Here is a 24072-nt window from a genome sequence, read left to right as displayed (position 1 = left end):
TATCTGATTTACTTTTTTTTTTGGTAAAGAGTAGAGGTTTTCTTTGAGGATGACAGTATTCCTATGCTTGGGAAAATGTTTTGTGAAAAGTCTAATTTCTGGTAAGGCTCTATACTGTTAATTAAATAGTGTTTTATCATAATATTTTATCTCCATGAACAGAGCACTTTTTTTACAACAGCAGAATGAACTTCACAAAGAAAAGTCATTGCTTATACTTAAAATAAACTGACACAAAAAACCCCCCTAAAAACCAACCCCAAACTCCATTTTTTTAATATTTTTCTTCAAGTAAATTCTAAGTAAACTACTTCTAGGATAAATTATAATCATATTAACATTTATAACTTATTTAAGTACTTTGATGTTTAACTAAATTCAAGGAGATTAACCATTTGATTTAAAGCATTTCTTTTTAGTGACCAAATTTTAAACTGTATTTTAACAAAAGGGGCTCAAATGTCTTCCTAAGCTTAGAAGTTTATTAAAAAAAATTCCATTGATTTTTCTTGGTTAAGAGTAGTACTAAGAGATAGATTTGTCAAAATTGAGATAATTTTTTCTACCTATATAAAATTGTTGATTAAAATTATATTAAATAAATCTCCGTTTTAAAAAGTTTTGTAACTTTCCAGCTGTGTTAAACTTCACTGAATTTGAGTAACATTTAATATAAGGACTTTTGCGCAACTCAGGTTGTAAACTCCAGTCACTAAAAGATAGTAAATACAAGATTGAATGCTGAATATACAACCTGAAACTGGAGCTCTCCATAGATTAATTGCAATGCTGCTTTCAGTCGTGCAAGAAGAGAACATTTTTAATACTGGGCTCCTAACAAAAGGACTGTTCATCTGAGGAATGTCTAGTCAGTGGTCACTGTGGCTAAATCAGTGTTAATGAATACGGATTAGTGGTCCAGGCCTATTTGCTGGCATGGCGTGGCTCACACCCATAGAGCCAAGCTCTCTTATCCCGCAGTGCTGGATACCAGCCTCTGGATGCCTTATTTGAAATGGTTTCTGGTCCTTGATAGCCATTTGCTTTTGAACAGTTTAACAGCAGGGCCAGATTTGGTTGGTAGTATAAATGTATGTTGCGTGGCCAAATAATTTTCTGTAAAAGCACAGCCCTCTGCCCTGTCACACTCCCCCCAAAACACTAATACATTATAGAAGAAGTACAATTCTTAACGTCTTCATGATCTGGTGTGTGCTTCTCATGATATCTGAGTGCCAGGTGCCAATCTGGATTTGAAAAAAATTAGAATTAAAAAATACATTAATTTTCTTCACACTAGATTTAGGTAACAGTGTGTACTCTGTCCTTAGAATTGGAGGATGGTTTAAGACCTAAGGCTCACTGGTGTCAGGGAGGTAGGAACTCTGTCAAGAGTTAGCACCTCAACAAGTCAGGCTGGGAGATTCATGGTTGAATGTGTTGTGGAAGGTTTTGCTTCCATCATCTAAAAAATTGCTGTTGTTGCTACTTAAAAAGTTCAAACTTAAAAATAGAGGACAGAAGTTAATGGAATGTTCATTGTGATGACTTTGTACAGATTTAGCTATTGACAGAAATTTTTTTCAGAGCTCTAAATTTATGGAACTCAAATGATTTTGACAAGTACTAGCCTGTTATGTTAGAAGTTAACAGTACTTTAAAATCACCCTGAAGCAGACATCAGGAAGAGAGTCACAGAACCATTAAGGCTGGAAAAGATCTTTAAGATCATCAAGTCCAACTGTCAATGTAACACCACCACTGTGTTCGCTGTTAAACCATGTCATCAAGTGCCATATCCACATGTTTTTTGAACACTTCCAGGGATGGTGATTCTACCACTTCTCTGGGCAGTCTGTTCTAGTGCTTGACAACCCTTTCTTATGCAAAAAGTTTTCCTAATATCTAATCTAAACCTCCCCTGGTGCAACTTAAGGACATTTCCTTTTGTTCTGTCTGGTAGGGGCTGGTAGCCCTCCTTTGGACATTCTCTGGCACCTCAATGTCTTTCTTGTAGTGAGAGGCCCTAAATTAAACACCAGATTTGAGGTGTGGCCTTACCAATGCCGATTACGGGGTGACAATCACTTCCCTGGTCCTGCTGGCCACACTGTTGCTGATACAACCCAGGATGCCCTTGTCCTTCTTGGCCACTTTGCTGGGTCGTGTTCAGCTGCTGTCAACCAACACTCCCAGGTCTTTTTCCACTGGGCAGCTTTCCAACCATTCTTCCCCAGGCCTGTAGTGCTGCATGGGGTTGTTGTGACCCAAGTGCAGGACCTGGCACTTTGCACTATTGAAACTCATACAATTGGCTTCAGCTCATTGATCCAGCCTGTCCAGATTCCTCTGCAGAACCTTCGTCTCCTCCAGCAGATCAGCACTCCCACCCAACTTGCTTAGGGTGCTCTCAATCCCCTCATCCAGGTTATTGTTGAAGATATTAAACAGGACTGGCTCCAGTATTGAACACTGAAGAACGCCACTTGTGATGAGCCACCAAATGGATGTGACTCCATTTGCCACCACTCTCTAGGCCATCCAGTCAGTTTTTAACTCAGCAAAGAACATACCCATCCACACCATGGGAAGCCAGTTTCTCCAGGAGAAAGGAATTTGATCTCTAAGACAAAGTTATAAGCAACTAAAAAATTGCAGATAGACTTGTATTATAGATTAAGAAATGTTCAGTAACTAATAAAAATAGAAGTGCTGACCTCTTTTTAGATTGTGTTCTGCACAAGTTGTATTTCATACCTTATCAATGGATCATTTGGTTTTTTTAGTGACTCCTGTATTTGCCAGTGTTCCCAGTGACATGACAGTGGAGGTTGGCACAAACGTGCAGATCCCATGCAGTGCTCAAGGAGAACCAGAGCCAGTCATTACATGGAATAAGGTACTAGATATTCAGTTATTGCAGAAAGGCAGCAGCCTTTCTATCACTTCATAATTAGCCAACTAAAGTGCACATTATCAAATTATTGCTTGCTCTGGTGTCTGAAAACATTACCTGAAGTTTAATCAGTAAGTCTTTAATACAGAGCATGTATATAGATACTAAGCATGAATTTTAAATGGATAAATATACATATATAGTTATGCAAATCATTATACAGACCAGCTAAAATTCATAACATATATTCCTTAAAGTGTCTCTGTCTTTAGAAACAGTTCTGTGCAAATGTCTTATTAATAATCATGCTTTCAGTGATGTTATAGATATAAAACAATAAAAAATACTGTATTGCTGAGCTCTTTTGACACTGTTAGGTTGACACTTCAACCAGGACAGGCTTCAGTAAGTAATACCTCTCTGTGGCTTTGATTTTCATTGGTGTAATAATTGCTATATCAAACTGTAGAGCTATTAGCAGAGTTACCAGTGAATTAATGAGTTGATAATATTGATTTTCAATTTTTCTAATTATCTTCATCTCTTCAATGAGCAAGCATTAGAAAATGTACTTTAATGAACCTTAAATAGCTTCTAAATGCATAGCACATGAAGAACTGATACACATAAAGCTCTTGAGATCTATTTCTGCTGGTTAATTTTGAGAAAAATTAAATATGTACATTCTAAAGAGGTGCTATCTTATTTTGGGTCATAGGTTTTATTTGGTGAGAGCCTATAGCTATTAAAATACTTAGATTTATAATAATGAGTACTTTTAAAAGTAAAGAAATACATTGTACACTTTTGAATTACATGTACTTTTCCTATATAAGTTTATCTAAATATATCTGACTACGATCTTGGCGTACAAAATAGAAAGATAAAATAAAAAATAAAAATAGAAGAGAAAAAGATGACAAAAATTCATGTATGAAAACAAGTGTATTTAGAATAACTAAATTCTGGGCTTTTCTGCAGGATGGAGTACAAGTGACTGAGAGTGGAAAATTTCATGTTAGTCCGGAGGGATTTCTTACCATTCGCGATGTTGGAACAGCTGATGAAGGTCGATATGAATGTGTTGCCCGGAACACCATAGGATACTCCTCTGTTAGTATGGTGCTTAGTGTAAATGGTAAGATATATGATTGAGAGGTATGAGTTAGATAATTAGTTTTGTTCTAATTGCTTAATGTGTAAGATGAAAAAATTAATAAAATATTAAATTTGCCCTTTTATTCAAATTTTTCTTTTTCTTCCATAATTCTCTCTTTCTGTTTTTGGGGTTTTTTTTCATCATTAATCTTACAGATGTGAATAAGATGGGAATATGTTAGAATAGGAACGTCTCTAGGAGTTAAGCTTCAAAACAAACTATGCTTTGGGCTCAAGTCAGTCTTTCAACTTTCTTCTCAAGATATTATTTGAACCTATTAGAATTTGCTGGTCAAATACACAATCTAATCTTTAGGGATAACTTGACAAAATTCTTCTGGCATCTTCAAAGGGGCACTTATAGTACTTGGTTAAAAATGAGGCTGCAACCATTGTGAAAGAATTGAGGAAATCCATACAGATCTTAAGAAGCTAAGAGAGAAAACAGAAAGAAAAGGAGAGTATTTGATCTTGTTCTAATTATTCAAAAGAAATAATGGCAAATAATAGTTATCAATTATTTCTATGTAATAATTGGTAATAAAACATCCAAAGAGGCTAAGGAAATAACTTTCTTACAAAGATTGACCATACCGCTTTTCTAATTTATTGACTAAAACTGCTGATTTTTCAGATTATTTTGATGGAAAATAAAACTCTGTGATTTCTGTCTTTCAGTAGAAAATATGAGACAATGTTTTTGTATCTTTGAAAAATTAGTATAGAGCAGTGATTTCTTCAACATATTGCATATTGTTTCCCAGTGTTGTTTCTGATGTTCTGTGTTTTGTTTGCTATTAATAAATATGTGTCAGTGATTTTTCTAATCTATTGATTACCATGATATCAATCACATACTATCAATAAAACTATGATGTACCCTGGCTTAAGTTGCTTTTAATAGACTTAATCTATACTTTCCTCTATAAAAAGTAATATTTCTTCAATCTGTAAAGATGATTGAGGAGAGAAAAACTGTAGGGCTAAGAATCGTTCAGTTATAAGTTTTCATCTACATATATGAAGTCTACAAAGGAAAGGAAGTCCATAGAAATCGGTGAATCTTGGTTACTCTGGAGATGCATAGCAAAAAAATGATTTTATTTAGGAAATATTAGCCAGATCTCAAATCAATAAGAGCTCTGAAAGGCAAAACCATAAATTGAACTAAAACCCTAGTGGTAATGAGTTTCATTCATGTAGTGAAGGTGTCAACTGATCATTTTCATCCACTGAAATCAACAAACTACAAAACCTGGTGCTAGCTGATCTGCAGTAATTAATTGTAATGTGGTTAATTTCTTGTAAACAGTAGCATGAATATACCTAAAATTAGTGAAACTACCCTTGATTAATCTGCATTCAATCTGAAACAGTAAATGATACTTTTCCTTAAAACTAATGGGATATCAGATACTGTTTCTCTGTGATTGTTTTAAAAAAATGAAGCTCTCAGGTAAGCAAGAAGGACAAGTGGACAAATTATAAGAATTGGATAATTGCTACATGGAGAGTATCAATAATAGCATAGCCAGAAATGCCTAAAAACTTGCATGTCAACATTTCTTTTAAACAGAGTAATGTTTTATCAGTATTCCTAAAGCATAAAAATATTTTCTTAACATTGAGACAGAATAAAGACAAACTGGGGAGCAGTTTTTGCTGGCCATGTTGGGCTTTTCTATTGCCATTTTCTTCTGTCCTTTTCTGTTGTTTTGTAAAAATCATTCCCCTTCCTCCCCAAATTAAAAAAAAATGTATTGTGTGAAAAGTGTCGCAAGGAGCTTCAGTCTAAAAAGAGAACTGCTAGCAATAAATAGGCTAAACAAAAATCAAGTATGGTATAGTTAAACTCTGACCAAGGTTTATAATTCAGCCCACATGCACCGCTAATCAGGAAAAATAGCTCTGCATGTGAACATCAAGCTTGCATCTAATGTAGACAGCACTAGGGAAGTTAACCAGCCATTTTATTTTTACAGTCTGCAATGTTGCTCTATCCAGATGATTTGTGGCACACAAACATTCTCTGAAACAACTAAAGTGAGAGTAGCAAACCTGTAAATTATATTATCTGATAATGTTTCTCTGTGGTTGCTACGAAAGTGTCAAGCAAGACACTTGGTAATTAGGACAGATCAGGGACTATTTGCCCTCAGGCACCATGGAAAGGGTCAGCTCATTTTGGATGCTGGGAGTAGATTGTAAGGAGCCTGAGGCTTGCCTTAGGACACAGAAAGGGGCTTCATCTACAGCTATGAAGTGCCAGGGACTGTTTTATTTGATGGTATAGATAGTTAGATTTGATTGCTTGGGTCTAGAGTATGAAACTCATATAGACACAGTTTAAGCTGCCATTTATGCAGGAATAATGAAAAACTGCCTAGAAAAAAGGAAAAAAAATAATGAAAAGCTTGCAAACAACAGTTTTTATGTCATCTGATTTTGTGCATCTGCTGATTTTATTCCAGTATATTTGCTTTGGACTTTTTCCCTACTCTACTCTTCTTCCTGTGTGACTTCTCCAATCTAAACACTCTCTGGAAATTGTTAGCTGTTGCCCCTGGATCTGTTTAGATTGAAAGGAAGGTTATTAGCCCTAGATAGGTTGTACGAATGTCCAGCTATAACTGACCACTCCATTAAAAGGCAGATGCCTATCCATTAGTGAGTTTCCAGTATTATGTAGAGTTGTTAAGTAACTTTTAAGCATGTGATTTTTAATCTAGTATGAAAAAGATAATTTTAAAGTAGAAAACAAAGTAGTGATCAAAACAGATAAAATATTTACTGCTCTTCCAAATTATTGTGTGTTGCTTATTATACTATGCTCGAGAGAAGAGCAATGTTAATTTGCTGTACCAAATAGGTACAGTAAAATATGTGCATTATGTACCACTTGTAACATATTCCTGTAAGCCCCTTAAATTCTTTCTTTGAATTCAATACTAATTTAGTACTAGTTGAAATCCAAGGGAAAATCTGCATTGATTTCAGAGGATATAGGCCAGGCTCTTGATCCAACACCTGAAACTTGATAATACACCACACCAGAAAAAAACCTGTTAATATTAACAACTCATTTTTTCTTTGATCATCTGTACTTGAAATTGTAGGTCTGATTAATGGACACTCAAACACTATATACATTTATCTTTATTTTGTTTTAGAGTTATAAGCAAGATGACTTTTAAACTTACATTAACTTCTGTTTTAAATAAGTTTTGTTCCACTCTAATATGCTTTGATAGAATTCCAAAATGGTTAAGAATTTTATATTTGGATGAACTAATGCTTAATGAAGAAGGGTTTATTTTGTACAACCAAAATGATGTCGTGTCTAGACTCTGTTTTATAGAAGTATCTTTTTGTGTGTGGCCATTTTTGCAATAAAATGTGAATTCCTCTTTCTATAGTTCCCAATGTCAGCCGAAATGGAGATCCTTTTGTACAAACATCAATTGTGGAAGCAATTGCGACTGTTGACAGAGCGATAAATTCAACACGTACACATCTGTTTGACAGGTATCTCCTTCAGGGTTTTTTGTTCTGAGAAGTCAGAATTAATTTTGTATGTACTAGAAATAATGGAAGATTTATTAAACAAGAAACCATTTTATTATTTAAAAGACATTGTTAACATCTGGTTAGTTCTGAGAAGCTAACAGTTTAACATGTAAGGATTCCTATTGTTTATACAGTCCTGTTGAGATCTCTGTTTCCTGCAGCAGTTTTTCTGCTGAGATAATTTGTATTAAAATGCGACTAAATATTTAATGTGTTATTATTTTATTAATTTTTTTCCTTTTTGGTTTGCCTTCCATTTTGAGATGAATGACCAAGGTATGTACTAATCACGTTGCTGAACATTTACATGATTTATGTAGTATTGTTGTTTTGTAACTCCTGTGTACATTTACTGTTTTTTCCAAATTATCTATCAGTCGTCCTCGTTCTCCAAATGACTTGCTAGCCTTATTTCGATACCCAAGGGACCCATACACTGTTGAGCAAGCAAGAGCTGGGGAAATATTTGAAAGGACATTACAGCTTATTCAAGATCATGTACAGGATGGTCTGATGGTTGACCTGAATGGAACAAGTCAGTACTCTTTCCTTATTTTAATATGTTGAAGTGTATTTGCCTTCTTAAGTCATTGTATTTCAGGAGACATTTATTTTCTGAGTTTTGGTCCCAATTACAGAACCAGTACATTGAAATTGGTGAAGTATTTGACTTTGCAAAACTTTACAAAATTCAGTCCTTGGTTTGCACATTGTTCATTATGATGTAACTCTGTTTGAGCTCTCCAAGTAGAATGTTTTTATTTTTTTCTCATGTTGACATATTAGGCAAAAGTTCAGATTCAAATTCTTCTACTGGTCAAAATTAGTATCATCGAAGTGCATCCTGGTTTTTAACTCCATGTGTGTTAATTTATTAGGACCGTTGTCTCACAGCAGAACAGACTTTTCTGTTGTGTGTTGAAAATAAGCAGTATTTTGTTCCTGTTTCTTTAAGAGAAACCGTTTAGTGTCGGCATGCCTTGGCAGGGAGGAAAGATGATATAACAAGAAGGATTTGTATACTTTACAAACCAAGCTTTCTGCATGTACCACAATAGTATTCAAAGAATTATTTGCTTCTTATTCTATAAGTGCACATTGAACTGAGCTAATTGCTTCTTTTAACACTGAGCTCATGTATTGAGAAATGCAGTTCTTATTGCTTTTAATAAATAGCAAAAAAAAGGTAAAGTTTAGTTTCTGCCTTTTAGGTATTGGAGTTCAAGTTCAAATTCATGAAGTCCAGCTGGAGCGTATACAGCTAATGTGTGGATGTGTGCGGATAGACTTGAAACATAGTACTGAAACATTTGGAAATAATGATAGTTTTAGGAGAGCTTTAGAGATTTGAGACATAGCCAAAAACTACACTGAAAATCTAGAGGAAATACTTTTACTTATTATATTCTTTTTGATGTTTATAATTGAGTATTTATTGTAACTTCCGAAAACTTTGACTATGAACTAGGCAAGTATTTATGGGGCCAAAGGCTGCAAGGTTTGTGGAGTACTGCAACATTACTAGTAAAAGAAGCTCATTATTAGAGGCTGACTAAATAATTTGTGATGAATTGTTTACCACAAAAACTTATTCAAAATTCTTTGAAGGCTGATGTTTTATAAGAGCAAGCTAATTTGATTTGGTTCTCTGATTAGATGCATATTCAAGCATATTGAATATAATACTAGCAACATATGAAATGCGATGTGTGAGAACTGGTTCACTATTACAAATCCTAGTGAAAAGTAGTCAAACACCTAAAGTTTACCAAAAACTGGCATTAAAGCCTATGGATACAGATAAATGAACACAAGATCAGCCAACTGTGATACGGGAAATTCTGTTCACAATCAGAGCATGCTTTTTGGCCATACAGAATCCACAGAAGCCTGGCTTTAAAGGAAACTTGAATAGCGAAATAAATCTGTTTTCATTTGAATAGCCTAATACTCAGATTTTTTAATGGTAATTTTTGTCCTTATTTCATTTTATTTCAAAATGGAGAGCCCAATGGCAGGTGTTATTTAGCAGTTTTGCATTGGGAACAATTGAGAAACTTGACAATTTCCCATTCAGAGACTTTTTTTTAACGTAAAACCTTGGAATATCTCAAGGAGATACGGAGCGAAATTCTCCTCTGCAGTGCCAGACTGTATAACAAGGGGAGTGGCCACAAATTGCTGCTTTGGAGGTTCAGATTGGATAGTAGGAAACAGTTTCTCACCAGAAGGCCAGTGCAACACTGGAACAATTTATCCAGAAAGGCTGAGGAGTCTCAGCCTTTTAAGGTTTTCAAGCCCTCTAGGCAGGTATACAGTTGAGCTGATCTAGTGCTGAAGACAGCCTTGCTTTAAGGAGGAGCTTGGTCTGGATAAGAGGTCCCCCTTCTAATCAATATTTCTATGACTATATGAGACCTCTTCCTTGCAGTTTGAAGAAAAAAAAAAGGGTAATATTATGTGAGTTAAGCTAGCCAGGTTCTAAGGACTGGAAGTGCTTACCACCTAGTCTTTTCAAAAGCAGAGATAGAGTTAGTGCCTACAGCATGAGGGGTAATTAAGGATTAAAGACTGGCATCAGAAAGCTATGAACTCTAATCTGTAATGAGACATTGCATCCCACTTGAACTTCTAAAAAGAGAAGCTGAACCTTTTATTTTAAATTAGTATTGAAGGTTATTCCACCCAAAAGATTCACAGTTAAGTTTTGCTCACAGCTTGATTTCAGAAATGGGGATGGCAACCAGGATAACCACAGCAGACAAACGTTTATTCAAATGAATAATGATCATAAGGAAAGAACTCCATGATGAATGAAAATCATTTTAGCAGGAGTGCTATTATAACGAAGATATGTTTTCTGGGCATAGTTTTAGAATTAAACTGCCCTAGTAGCCAGCATATTATAATAGGCTATCAATAATATCCTTAAAGAATGTATTTTGCTGCATTACCCAGTGGCACTTCCCGGTTTTGCTCTGTGGTTTGTTTTTCTTTTTCCTAGTCTGGAATATTCTATAAAATAATTTCTGTATGTCTACATGAGCCTGTTAGTTTTGCCTAATGCAAGCACTAGGTCTCTGATTGCTTTGACTTGTAAACCATGTAGAGTACTTGTAGCCTGAGGCTGAGAAAACTTAGCTGCCCTGACTGAGCACAGGTCTTGTCACAGCTGGGCAGCTATGAGCAATCTAGTCCCTTTCAACAAAGAAAAAGTGAGAATTTAGGTGGTTTGTTTGCAATTGCCCTGCATTGTGGAAGTTGGCAGAGATCCAGCGTGCCTAACACACATTTATGTGTTGAATTTAGATGAAGACCAGTGTCTTTGCAGGCACACTGGGACTGAGCTCAGGACTAAAAATAACATTTCCTGACTGTGTGCAAATAGCCAGCTCCAACCTCTTGCAAAACTGCATTCAGTTCATATTCTTGAGTGATTGCCATCATGCTGGGAACCCCTTGAGCCTGTGGGAACACGGTACCACTGTACATTCACTTATTTCCTTTTTTCCTTTTACCGATATAGTGCTAGTTTGGTTTTATTCCTGACTGAAGGCTTTCCAGATTAAGGTCCATGGTGGTGTATGATGGTTTCTAGTTCACTAAACATACAGCAACACTGCCAAATATTCCATCTCCTGGGCTCCTTCCTGGATGCTGGAATCTTGTTCATCCACACTGTATATACATTAGTCCCTCAAGATGTGCCTTTTGCTCTGGATCAGCAGCTCCCATATGAAGTGAATCTCCCAGGTGTCCCCACTTACTGTGCTTTGGTGTGATTTGTGATATGGTCTTGAACAGTGTGAATTCTTTTCTACTTAAATGAAAAATCAGGTTCAGGGCAACACTCAATCCAGGAGAACAAAGTAAAGATTTTCTGAAGGAAACCTGCTCCAATTCTACAATAGATACAGTGGGCATGTGTCTCTCAGCAGCAAAAATTTCACTTTACAGACACATTTCTGTTGGTCTACACAAGCAGATAATGTAGATGTAGCAGAATAGCCAGAATGAATGACTTTTGCTTTTCCTGATATTAAATCCAAATGTTACTAGGTAAAAATCACTTTTAGATTGATTCCTAATAGGCAGCAGGGACAAGCAGCCTGACTCTTCTACTATTCGCAGTCATCCAGCACTATACTAGGAGACCTTATGGTCTTCAGTTCTTCCACATGCTGTCGTATCACAACAGAGATCATGAAACACAGTCTTAATCTGAGGTTCTAAATACATAATTTTGATGAATTATGGTATATATTTTGTATATATTATTTTTCCATGAACTGAGAAAAAAATGCAGGAAAATGATAAATATGTTTTAGTTCCAGAGGCAAATGGTGTGGACTGCAGAGGAAACCTGTGCCAAGTGCTACACAAACACCAGTTTTCTTTAGAAACTTGTCCTGGGTAGTGTGAATAGGAGTTACTAGAGATCCTAGAGAGTCCTAGAGATCACACTCCATGTTTGGCTATCTTACTAGTGGTTATTTTCTTTTAGAGTTTTTATTGAATTTTTTTTCTTAAAATTCTGCAACTTTCACTGTAATAAAGCAAAACAAAGTAGTAATGTTCAGTGAATTATCAAGTCTAAAAAGATAAAGTCTTGAAGTCCACATAAGTGTTAATGACAGTTGTTAAAATGCTTTTACTAATATTGGGAAAATGTTCCATTTCTCTCAATGTGAGGCTTTTATTTCTGAAAATATCTCTGCTCTCTTAAGTAAGCAAATAAGTAATAAGCTCCTTTTCTGATAATTTTGTAAAAGTTGTACATTAATTGGCATTTTAGAAAGTTTCCTCCTGACCTAGTAGTGGTCAAATTGTTGCTCAAATGACCTAATGCTCAAATACACGTATATGATTATTACCTTTCCTTTTCAAAAATAAGGATGTTTAATCTAATGGGAAATGTAATAAAATAAAATTTGTAATAAATTTGTGGGGACAATGAGTCTATAAAGCCTTTGATTTTTCTCTTTCTCTCTTTTCTGGTTTCAGGTTATCACTATAATGATCTTGTATCTCCCCAGTACTTGAATCTGATAGCTAATCTCTCAGGTTGTACAGCCCATCGACGAGTGAACAACTGCTCAGATATGTGTTTCCACCAGAAGTACAGGACACACGATGGAACATGCAACAACCTTCAGCATCCCATGTGGGGTGCTTCTCTGACAGCTTTTGAACGTCTGTTAAAGTCAGTCTATGAAAATGGATTTAATTTGCCTCGAGGGATTGAACCCAGGAGGCTCTCTAATGGTTATGCACTCCCAATGCCTCGCTTGGTTTCAACTACTCTGATTGGGACAGAAACAGTAACTCCTGATGACCAGTACACTCACATGCTCATGCAGTGGGGTCAGTTTCTTGACCATGACCTTGACCTCACCGTAGCTGCCCTAAGTGAGGCCAGGTTTTCAGATGGTCAGCATTGCAGTTCTGTTTGTACAAATGATCCTCCGTGCTTTTCGATTATGATACCACCAAATGATCCCAGAGTTCGAAACGGTGCGCGCTGCATGTTTTTCGTACGCTCCAGTCCAGTTTGTGGAAGTGGTATGACATCTCTCCTGATGAATTCTGTGTACCCCCGAGAACAGATCAACCAGCTGACTTCATACATCGATGCGTCAAATGTGTACGGCAGTTCGGACCATGAAGCACTGGAAATTAGAGACTTGGCGAGTCAAAGGGGTCTTCTTAGACAGGGCATCGTACAGAGATCTGGCAAGCCTCTTCTTCCATTTGCCACTGGCCCACCAACAGAATGTATGAGGGATGAAAATGAGAGCCCAATACCCTGCTTTTTAGCTGGTGATCAGCGCTCCAATGAACAGCTGGGTCTTACCAGCATCCACACGCTGTGGTTTAGAGAACACAACAGAATTGCCACAGAGCTACTGAAACTCAATCCACACTGGGATGGTGACACAATATATCACGAAACACGCAAAATTGTTGGTGCAGAAATGCAACACATAACATTTAGCCACTGGCTCCCTAAGATCTTTGGAGAGGTAGGCATGAAGATGCTTGGCGAATATAAGGGTTATGATCCCAGTGTTAATTCTGGCATAACTAATGAGTTTGCAACTGCCGCTTTTAGGTTTGGTCACACACTCATTAATCCTTTTCTGTATCGACTGGATGAAAACTTTGAACCTATTCCACAAGGCCATCTACCTCTTCATAAGGCATTCTTCTCTCCGTTTCGGATTGTAAATGAAGGAGGCATTGATCCACTTCTAAGGGGATTTTTTGGTGTTGCTGGTAAGATGCGTGTCCCATCACAATTACTCAATACAGAATTAACAGAAAGACTCTTCTCCATGGCACGTACTGTGGCTTTAGATCTGGCAGCTATGAATATTCAGAGAGGCAGAGATCATGGAATTCCTCCCTATCATGATTTTAGAGTTTACTGTAATCTTTCTTCAGCTCAGACTTTTGAAGATCTGAAAAATGAAATTAAGAATCCTGAAATCAGGGAGAAGCTTAGCAGGTGAGCCTGAGGTGAAGAAAAACAGTCAATTATCTAAATGTGCATGCAAAATTAGTTACTAAATGCCTTATCTAGGAAGAGATATTTGTTAAGAAAGACTTAAAGGGATTTTAAGAAACATCTCTATGAACAATAAGAAGTTAATATATACAGTATGTGTTCAAGAAATTATTAATTTGGTTTTGTAAATGTTGTTAAATATGAGTGCTATTTCAGTGTAAGGTCATACTCATGCAAGTAGTTACATGTTCAGTTCCATTCATTCTGTACAGTAAAACAAACTGCAGTATCATTCACTGTAGTGCCATGTGAACCTCCTTTACTACCAGTAATCTGTTCTTCTTTAGAGCTTCAGTGTTTGAAAATAAGTCTTCAGCTACCTGCCATTCCTAGCTTATCTGCACAAAATCAAAGAATTAGTCTCATCTGGAGTAAAAGAAGAAGTGTGTACAGAGGGATAGGAAATAGAAGCTATAGAAAAAGAAACAATTCCAAGAAATCAGAAGAAAGATACTAGGAGAAAGGAAATTGTGGAGTAGACTTAGACCCCCATGGTGTTACAGACACATACAACCTACGTTGCAGGATTTCTTGCACATACACCCACAGGTTGTTCACAAAGGATGTAGCACTGGCATTTTTACTGTGATTTAGTTGTACCTCTTGCCCTTAGCTTCATGACATACTGATTATTTTGTAACTGTAAAATATTTGTTATTCAATATTTGTGTTTTTCAATTTATAGGTTGTATGGGTCCCCACTGAACATAGACTTATTTCCTGCTCTAATGGTAGAAGACTTAGTTCCAGGGAGCCGTCTGGGGCCAACTTTGATGTGCCTGTTAAGCACACAGTTTAGGCGTATTCGGGATGGAGACAGGTAAATTGAAATACCATGGAAACCAAAATTAATTTTAAATTGAGGATGCTTAGTAACAGTTTCAATGTCATGTTTCGAAACTAAACTCCATTTTATTTTCATTTATGATTTTGAAATATAATTGAAAATATGAAGAATACAGGTTTAAAACATTGTTAGAAGCCATGATTATTTTTAAAATCTCTTAATTTTTATGATGAGTATGTCATACTGACTCCCAAATAGCATAACAGCCAACACATGCTGAATTTCTTTTTACCAGATATTCAAGTCACTTACCTTTTTGAAAAGTGGATGATACTTATGTCCTTTCATTGTTATTTAGTCATTTTATTGGCAAAGAGATTGTGGTTGTTGAGACACTTTTACATCTCTGTTACTTAAGCATAAGTTGGAAAAGTATCACTCTGTTTATATAATCGCTATACATACTTCCTACAAGCAGTCTGTGCACCAAAAGAGTGTTAAAAGCAGACAGGTTAACCCAATCAACACAATTTGGTAAATGTTTTTTAATTACTTTATGTAATTATAGAACACATTATAAGCAATTTCTCATTTTCAGTTTGTGGTGTACCTGAAATAAGAGAATATTCATTGCTATTGTCACAGCAGCCAGATCTTTACATACTTCCAGCACACTCGTTCAGTATTTGAAAATCAACATTTCCCTCATTTTAACATAATTTGTGACCTAGAGTCCTGGTTTTCTCATGGCATGAAGGTAGAAAGATTGAGACTGATTAACCTCATCCTAATGAAAGGGAAACAGAGGAAGAATTAGGAAATTAGATTTGATTCACTTTATTTATTGTTATTTTATTTATTTAAGTTATCACATTGCTACTTAGGATATTATAAAGGCTTTTTGATTTCTGTAGTCAATAACTCAAACCTTTTTGTATGCTTTTTTTAAAAGAAACACCAAACTTTCTTGCATAAAATCTGTTTAAAAATTAAGCTATGAACCATAGAACTCTCATTCCTGAAGGCAGCGAGAGTAAAAGGAGAAATATATGCCATATGAGCTCCACGTTACTGGTGACAAGTACTGAACACAGTATTGAAATATCTTTGGAAAACTGCCTGTTTGTTTTTTTTTTCACTAGCAAACTTGTCTTTTCTTTGAGATTACAGGTTATGGTATGAGAACCCGGGTGTGTTCACGCCTGCTCAGCTAACTCAGATCAAGCAGACATCTCTTGCCAGAGTTTTGTGTGATAATGGTGACAACATAACCAGGGTACAACATGATGTCTTTAAGGTGGCTGAATTCCCACATGGATATAGTAGCTGTGAAGATATTCCTAAACTGGACCTTAGGATGTGGCAAGATTGCTGTGAAGGTCTGTATACGGGTGGATTTGGGAACATTGATGTATGTGCAGTTTATTGAGTGTCCATTTTATTTAAAGAATATATTTTACTGTTGTTTGGGTTTTGTTAAGACATTGCAAATTCAAATCTGGAGCGCAGCCCCTGTTAAAAGGCAGTCATTCCATATTTTATGTTCAATAGACACAGTATAAAAATAGCATAGATTTGAGCATTATGTGGTGTAGATAACTGTTTTCTCGTTTTCTTTCTTTTGTGGATAAATATTCTTGTTCATTGACATCTTCTTCAAAAGTTAGGAAAATGGGGTGATTTGTTTTTCTTCAAAAATAACCTTTTATTCTTTTCCTGAAATAGCATTTACTTAGCTGAGTGAAGCACAGGACACTGTTTTGTGGCTTGTATGTTGGCTTCTGCCTCACATATAGATTTTCTACACAGCCTGTCTTTAGCCAGCATCACATCAGACTTCACTGCATCTCCATCATCATCATCATGGCTAGGCTTCGCAAACGAAGATTTGGGAAGGGCTCTACCCACATTGGCTACAAGCATGTTGGTGGCTAAAGAGGCCAATGTGAGATAGACAAATCCGGTTGCAAAAGGCACAGCAGAAAGACTCCTTGGACAGTATCAGCAAGACACGATTCTTTCTACATTGTCTTTTCTCCTCTACAGTGATCCTGTGTGTGTTCTCAAAAGAAGCAGCAGCGTTATAGATGGTGTGTCTCCAGGCCTCCAGACTGGAAGCCAGAGTAGACCAGTGATAAAGATCAATACGGCCAAGGCTGAGATGTTGTTTCAGGGAGTCCTTGTATCTTCTATTCGGGACCCCTCTCTTGAGGCAGCCAGTGGCAAGTTCACCATAGAGCACGATCTTAGGAAGGCGATGGTCCTTCATCCTTGAGACGTGCCCTGCCCAGCGCAGATCCGTTCTCAGCAACATAACCTCAATACTCAAAACTTCTGCTTGTTCTAGAACAGACATATTGGTCACATAATCTGACCAGTGGATGTTTAGGATTGTATGGAGACAGCTCTGATAGAAGTGTTCTAGGAGCCACAGGTGGTGGTGGTAAATGACCCATGATTTGGACCCATATAAAAGAGTAGACAGCACAGTGGCTCTGTAAACAGTGATCTTCGTGCTTTTCTTCAAGTGTTTATTTCACTGAACTCTTTTATGGAGTTTTATGAAAACTCTATATGCCTTTGCTAACCTGTTGTCTATCTCTCCGTCAATCTTACCAACCGAGGAGATGAGGCTGCCTAGGTAATTAAACTGCTGGACTGATTTGAGCTCTGATTGGCCAATGGTGATATGAGGATGATGGAAGACTTCCTGAGGTGCAGGTTGATAGAAGACTTCTGTCTTCTTTAAGCTGACTTCCAGACCAAAAAACTCAGCAGCGTCTGCAAAGCAGGATGTTAAGCGCTGCAGAGCTGCTTCTGTGTGGGCAACAAGGGCGGCATCATCAGCATAAAGCAGCTCCCGGACAAGATGATTTCAGGTCTTAGTCTGGGCTTTCAGCCTTAGGTTAAATAGGCTTCCATCAGTACGATATCGAATGTAGATACCATCCTGATCATCAAGGTCTGCTGTGGCCCTATGGCCATCATGCTGAAAAAGATTGTGAATAGGGTTGGTGCAAGAACACAACCTTGTTTTACACCATTGGTAATTAGAAAGGGCTCAGAAAGTGCATTGCCATATCTGACTTGGCCGTGCTGATCCTCATGTAGTGAGATGATAATTTTTAGGAACTTGGGGGGACATCCTAAACGTTCCAAAATCTGCCAAAGACCTTTTCTGCTCACAGTATCGAAAGCCTTGGTGAGATCAACAAAGGTTACATAGAGACCTTTACTCTGTTCCCTACACTTCTCTTGCAGTTGTCTGAGAACAAATACCATGTCTGTGGTACTCCTGTTGGCTCTGAAACCACATTGGCTTTCAAGTAGAATTCCTTCTGCTATGGCGGGTATTAGTTTGTTCAAAAGTATTCTTGCCAAGGTTTTGCCAGCAGTGGAGAGCAGAGTAATACCACCATAATTTGAACAATCAGATTTATCTCCTTTCTTCTTATACAAAGTGATGATGACTGCATCACATAGGTCTGATGGTAGCTCGCCTAGTTCCCAACAGCGCACCACAAACTCGTGAAATTTAGCATGGAGTGCTTGGCCCCCGTGCTTCCAGACTTCAGGTGGAATTCCATCAACCCCAGCTGCCTTGCCAGTTTTCACCTGCTTTATGGCCTTAAGAGTTTCTTCCATAGTAGGGGCAATGTCCAATTCATTCTTCACTGGTTGCTGCGTGATGTACTGTGTGATGAATTGCTGAGTCTTGCACTACATGGTTGGTACTGAAAAGAGTCTGAAAGTGGTTCAGACCATCGGTTCAGAATGAAGGTTTTATCTGTGAGAAGCATTTGACCATCGGCGCTGAGTAGAGGGCTTTGGACCTGATAAGTAGGCCTGTATGCTGTTTTCAAGGCCTTGTAGAATCCTCTGTAATCACCTGTATCTGCGCATAATTGAATTTTTCCTGCTAGATTGATCCACTACTTGTTCTGGATGTCACAGAGTTTCTGTTGGAGCTTGCTGCATGCAAGACGAAAGGCTGCTTTTCTGACATGACAAGATGGCTGAGCAAGGTGTGCTTGGTGAGCAGTTCTCTTGTTCCTCAACAATTCCTGGATCTCTTGATTGTTTTCATCAAATCAGTCCTTGTTCTTCTTTAAGGAGAACCCTAAGGACTCTTCAGAGGACTGAAGGATGCTATTTTTAATATGTTGCTAAAGTGTTTCAGGAGAGGGATCTATGGAATGATCTTCGAGCCTAGTTTGAAGGTTTGCCTGAAAGCTGTCTCTCACTGTGGCTGACTGAAGATTGTTAACTTGGAGTCTCCTCCTTGGAATACCACCCCTTTTAGATTTGAACTTAAAGTTGAAGTTAAATTTACAGCGCACAAGTCGATGGTCTGTTTGGCATTCTGCACTAGGCATCAAGCGGGTATGGTGGACATCGCGAACATCTCTCTGTCGCACCAAGACATAATCAATGAGGTGCCAATGCTTGGATCTAGGATGCATCCAGGTTGTCTTCAGACTATTCTTCTGCGGAAAGATAGTGTTGGTGATGGTGAGCTGCTGCTCCGCACAGAATTCTAGCAGAAGGCGACCATTATTGTTGCAGTTTCCAACACCACACTTGCCTAATACTCCTTTCTAGGCTTCAAAGTTCTTTCCTACTCTAGCGTTGAAATCACCAAGGATAATGATCTTATCATGTGCGGGAACCTTTTGGGTAAGGCGGCACAGGTCGGTGTAAAATTTATCTTTTTTGGCAGGGTCAGCTTGGAAAGTTGGGGCATATATACTAAAGAGGACAACATGTTGCTTGTTGTGTAGTGGAAGGCGTAAGGAGATAATGTGATCAGAATGACCTGTCGGCAGATTTTCGAGTTTAGGGACAACAGAATTTATAATCATGAAGCCAACTCCTGAGACATACCTTTCAGTTCTGGGTTTACCTGACCAAAAGAGTGTGTAACCAGCACCATGTTCTCTAAGGCTGCCTTCCTAATGGAGACGAACTTCACTGAGAGCAGCAATGTTGATGTTGAGACATGACAGTTTGTGGGCAATTAGGGCAGAACAATGCTCAGGATGTCCACTATCTGCAGTATCAAGGATGGTTCTGATGTTCCAGCATGCTAGTGTCAATTTGGGTGCGCTTTTGAAGGCAGGTGTATGCCTTTGTCTCTTAATCTTTGTTTGACCACAATTAGAAAATACTAAATTAGAAATTACTAATTAGAAATTACTAAAAAATCCATTGTGCTGGCTCGAAGGCTATACCCACATCTGTAAAGCCCTGTAGCAACAGGCGAGGGTTGAAATGGCAGGTGATAAGGTGCACTGGAAGCCGCAGACTCAACCCTGCATACAGGACATTGGTTGTCTGAGACTGACCCCGGAGATGACAGTCTCTTTGGGCAGCACCCTGAATGACCAAGCAGCCTTTTTCAAGGAGAGCACTGCTTGCTCAACACGGAGTGGGGCCTAGAAAAGGTGGCCTAACCAAAGCTCATCTTTACCCTTCACCTGGTTGGTTAACCGCGACCAACGGGCATCACTGCATCTGTGACATAGTTAAAATCCCTTCCTAAGAGAGTTTTCTCGATCATGCAGAATGATTTTCAGTATCATCAAAACCAAAATACTTCAGAGGAAAATGACGTCTCTTTATTGAGATCTCCTTGACAATGTTGTTATCATTTTCTTTTAACAAAACTTGAATGGCATGCCCAGGCTGTAAAAGTATATTCAGGAATTTTGGGAACTTAGCTGTTGAACTGTGACTATCTAGAAATTGCTCTCAAACAAATTATTAATTGGAAAAAACTTGCTCTTGAGAAGATAATGGTACTATTAGTTTATGATAATTAGTAAATTCCATAATTAGCATATATGTATACGAATCTTCTAGTTTTCAATACCAATATCTTGTAGATTTGCTGATGAAGGGTATCCAGATCTGTGTTTTTTGTCTTTTCTACTGCTGATTCTCTTGAGTTTCCTACTGCTGAGTCTGCTATTCAGTATTCTGTCAAAATATATGCATGAATAAAGAATCAGTGGATTGCATTTCTGAGAGAAGTCACAGTCTTTCACTACTTTCTATTTAACTCTTTTGGTAAGATATAGTTGTCCCCAATGACAAAGAGTTATTTTGTGATACAGCTCAGAATTTAAGGCAAGAGGTAAAAGTTAAACTGATGGAGAATGTCCCTGCAATGTGTTACAGATACAGTAAACACTGAGGAAGGATTCTAAGTGATGTGACTGTACCATAAGAACAAACTCAGATGTCATTAAAAATAAAAAAAGTAGATAGAGATTTACTATTCAAAGTTATTGCACATCTTAGCTTTTAAACTGGCTACTGTATTGTCTTGTAAGGTAAACAAGCCTTTAAAAAATTGTCTCGGGTTAAAGACAATATTACCAGGGAAGCAGGACCTTAGATAGAATAGAGAGCCCCTTTTTTCCCCAGACCTAATGTGAATTTGAAAATCAATTGACACTCATGAGGGAGGAAATAGAAACAAAGGTAACAATTTTTACTAAAAAAAGACCAAACAAAAGTCAAAACCAAACATGAAACAAGAAACAATAACAAAGAAAGAATATCACCCAGAAAAAAACTCTTCATCCACCTCTGTGTTGTTGAGCTGGTAAGCGGCTTTTCTTTAGTAGAGTTACAGCCACAACCAGAAGGTGGTACTGGCAGGCTTTCCTGGCAGTGGTGGGTGCTCTGGGGGCTGCGGGAGCTGGTGCGCGGTGGCAGCGGACGCTCCAAGTGGCTCCGGCTCTGGCAGCTGCCGTGACTGCAGGCAGGTGTACGTGGGGTCTGCAGGGAGGGTCAGTGCGGGTCCAATGGGCATGGGAAATCAGCAGGTCAGGACAGCGAGGCAGTGCCATGCAAGGCAGACACCTATAGCAAGTAGGAAGTGGCAGAGCCACACTGGAGCTCCCGAAGTTGTTGCTGCAGTGGTAGGTGCGGGGTGCTGGCAAGGCACAGCTGCATCTGCAGCAGCAAGCCAATGTGGGGGCTACAGAAGGCAGGCAGAGGTTTCATGAATCCCTGCAGGCACCTCCTTGTCAGAATGCTGGATAGAAGGAAAAAGATGCTGTGGCGGTTGACACATGGCAATTCCAGGCAGCAGGGAGCTGGTGGAGCATCTACAATGGGTCTGCGCCAGACAGCAAGAGAGCTATGGCGGGCACAGCTCTCGCTTTTAATCTGTCTTGTTCTCATATCAGTTTGTGTGGTGTTATGCTCTGGATTAAGCTATCAACTGCCCAGAGCAGTTACATTTTTATTTAAGACTTTATAAAAGCCTTTTGGTTCGTTATGACCTCTGATTAGCATCTGGAGAAAGAGTCACACACTCTTCTCTGAGAATTTCTTTTTAATTTAGTGACAATAATAACATATTTTGGCAAAAGGTTTTTTTTTCTTTTCTCCTGGCAAAAACTGCTTTTTGCAAGGGGTTTATTTTATTTTGCTAAAACTGTATTTTTTTTGCCAAAAATACCAAATTTTGCCCATTGTTCCTCAGCACCATTTCTGAGGACTAGAAAAACTTAAAATGAAAAGAGAAAAAACAAGTTTCCAATATTTTTTGCAAATGTTGAAACATTGGCCAGAAGCTGACATAATTTAACAAAAATAAATTTTTCTTCGCTTTTCAAGATTAATCCTACCTTCGTCGCCATTTTAAAAATGTTGTGCTCTGGTTAAGCTATAAACTGCCCAGAGTGGTTACATTTTTATTTAAGACTTTTTAAAAAAACCTTTTGGTTCATTATAACCTCTAATTAGTGTCCAGAGAAAGAGTCACACACTCTTCTCTAAGAGAATTTCTTTTTAATTTAGTGAGAAAAATAAGATATTTTGACAAGAGGTTTTTACAGGAGTAAAATACAACCAAGAAAAAAGCATTTCACTAAAACATTCAGCCCAAAGACCCATTCCACAGAAAACACCCACTAAAAACAATCAATATACCAGCTTTAGTAAAACACAATTCACTGGTTTTAAGTTACCCACAAGAGAAGGAAAAGAGTAACAGAAGAAAACAGATTAAAAGGAAGGAAGACAGATAGAAGGAGAGAGAAACAAGAGGAGAAAACAGTTACAGACAAGATTCGGTAGTTCACAGTGTCAGCTGGAGAGGGAGGATAGAGAGAGAGAGAGAGAGAGAGACCGCATGGGAGGGAATTCAGTTTTCCCTCCCAGGTAGGATATCCCATCAGTGCCTTCCAGGCCAGAGTGAGTTGTGCTGTAGTGTGGGTGGGCTACCAGGCAGGTCTGCCTTGACTGACAGCCTGGCTGCAGGGCCTGCAGTTCTGCCATGTGCTGTGCCATGTGCTCTGCCATGTGCTCTACCATGTGCTCTGCCATGTGCTCTGCGTGGGCTGCAGGCCTTGCCTGCCTGCTCTGCCCTGTGCCCTCAGCACAGGCCTTACATGCAGGCCTTCCAGCTCTGCCACGTACCTGCAGGTCCAGGCCCAGCCCTTCCCCACGCACACACACACTCACAGTGAATTTGTTGCGAACCGTATCAATAATTGTGAGATTCGGATCCAGGATCTCACATGCAGGATCTGATCTCCCCTGCCACCCCTGGTCCCATGATGGCACACACCTTAAAGCGCTGACCCCCCTTCCCCGGAGGGGATGGGGGAAACTGTGCTGGACGCTCTGTGCTTTTATTTTGTTGTCGGCAATTGCCCTCACTTGGTGGCAATGGCAAAATTCAAGCAGGGACTTTAAATGTGTAAAAACACTCTAAGAAAATTCTTCCTTGGAAGACTCAGTTCAAAATAAAAGTTATCTGTGTGATACTAGCAGAAATAAATACTTTAGGTTTCAGTGAAATCTTGTACAATATCCTACAAATATAATTTCTTTCAGGCCTTACTCTAATTTTTATAGCTTTTTTTTTTCCGAAGGCTTTTCAAATTTTTTTTAAAAAGTACTTACCTGGTTTGCCATTCCCAAATTAATAATAATAGCTTATAAAAATCTAGATATAATTGACACATTGCAATTTTAATACAAAGTCTTCCAGAATCTCTTAAAAGAATCCCTGACATGTGCCAGAATTGAGAGAAAATCAGTTATCACTCTTCAAGTGCTTTACCATAAATGAAG

General features: G+C 38.1%; 1 protein-coding gene across 3 annotated transcripts in view; it reads left to right on the top strand.

Moving 5' to 3' along the window:
• PXDN (peroxidasin) overlaps positions 1-24072 on the top strand; it is a 92558-nt gene that overhangs the window by 55488 nt on the left and 12998 nt on the right. For 2 of the 3 annotated variants that reach the window (XM_032683230.1, XM_032683229.1), the window contains 7 exons: positions 2787-2899; positions 3878-4034; positions 7471-7579; positions 7999-8156; positions 12626-14129; positions 14875-15009; positions 16147-16355. In XM_032683230.1, the coding sequence (XP_032539121.1) occupies positions 2787-2899; positions 3878-4034; positions 7471-7579; positions 7999-8156; positions 12626-14129; positions 14875-15009; positions 16147-16355 (2385 nt within the window). Of the gene's footprint in view, positions 1-2786; positions 2900-3877; positions 4035-7470; positions 7580-7998; positions 8157-12625; positions 14130-14874; positions 15010-16139; positions 16356-24072 lie in introns of those variants that run through there. The other variant, XM_032683231.1, reaches the window with a different exon arrangement.

Source organism: Chiroxiphia lanceolata, chromosome 3 (genome assembly GCF_009829145.1).
Source record: "Chiroxiphia lanceolata isolate bChiLan1 chromosome 3, bChiLan1.pri, whole genome shotgun sequence".
NCBI classification, from domain to species: Eukaryota; Metazoa; Chordata; class Aves; order Passeriformes; family Pipridae; genus Chiroxiphia; species Chiroxiphia lanceolata.
The sequence above is the reverse complement of the archived record's forward strand: the minus strand, read 5'-3'. Positions and strand labels throughout refer to the sequence as shown.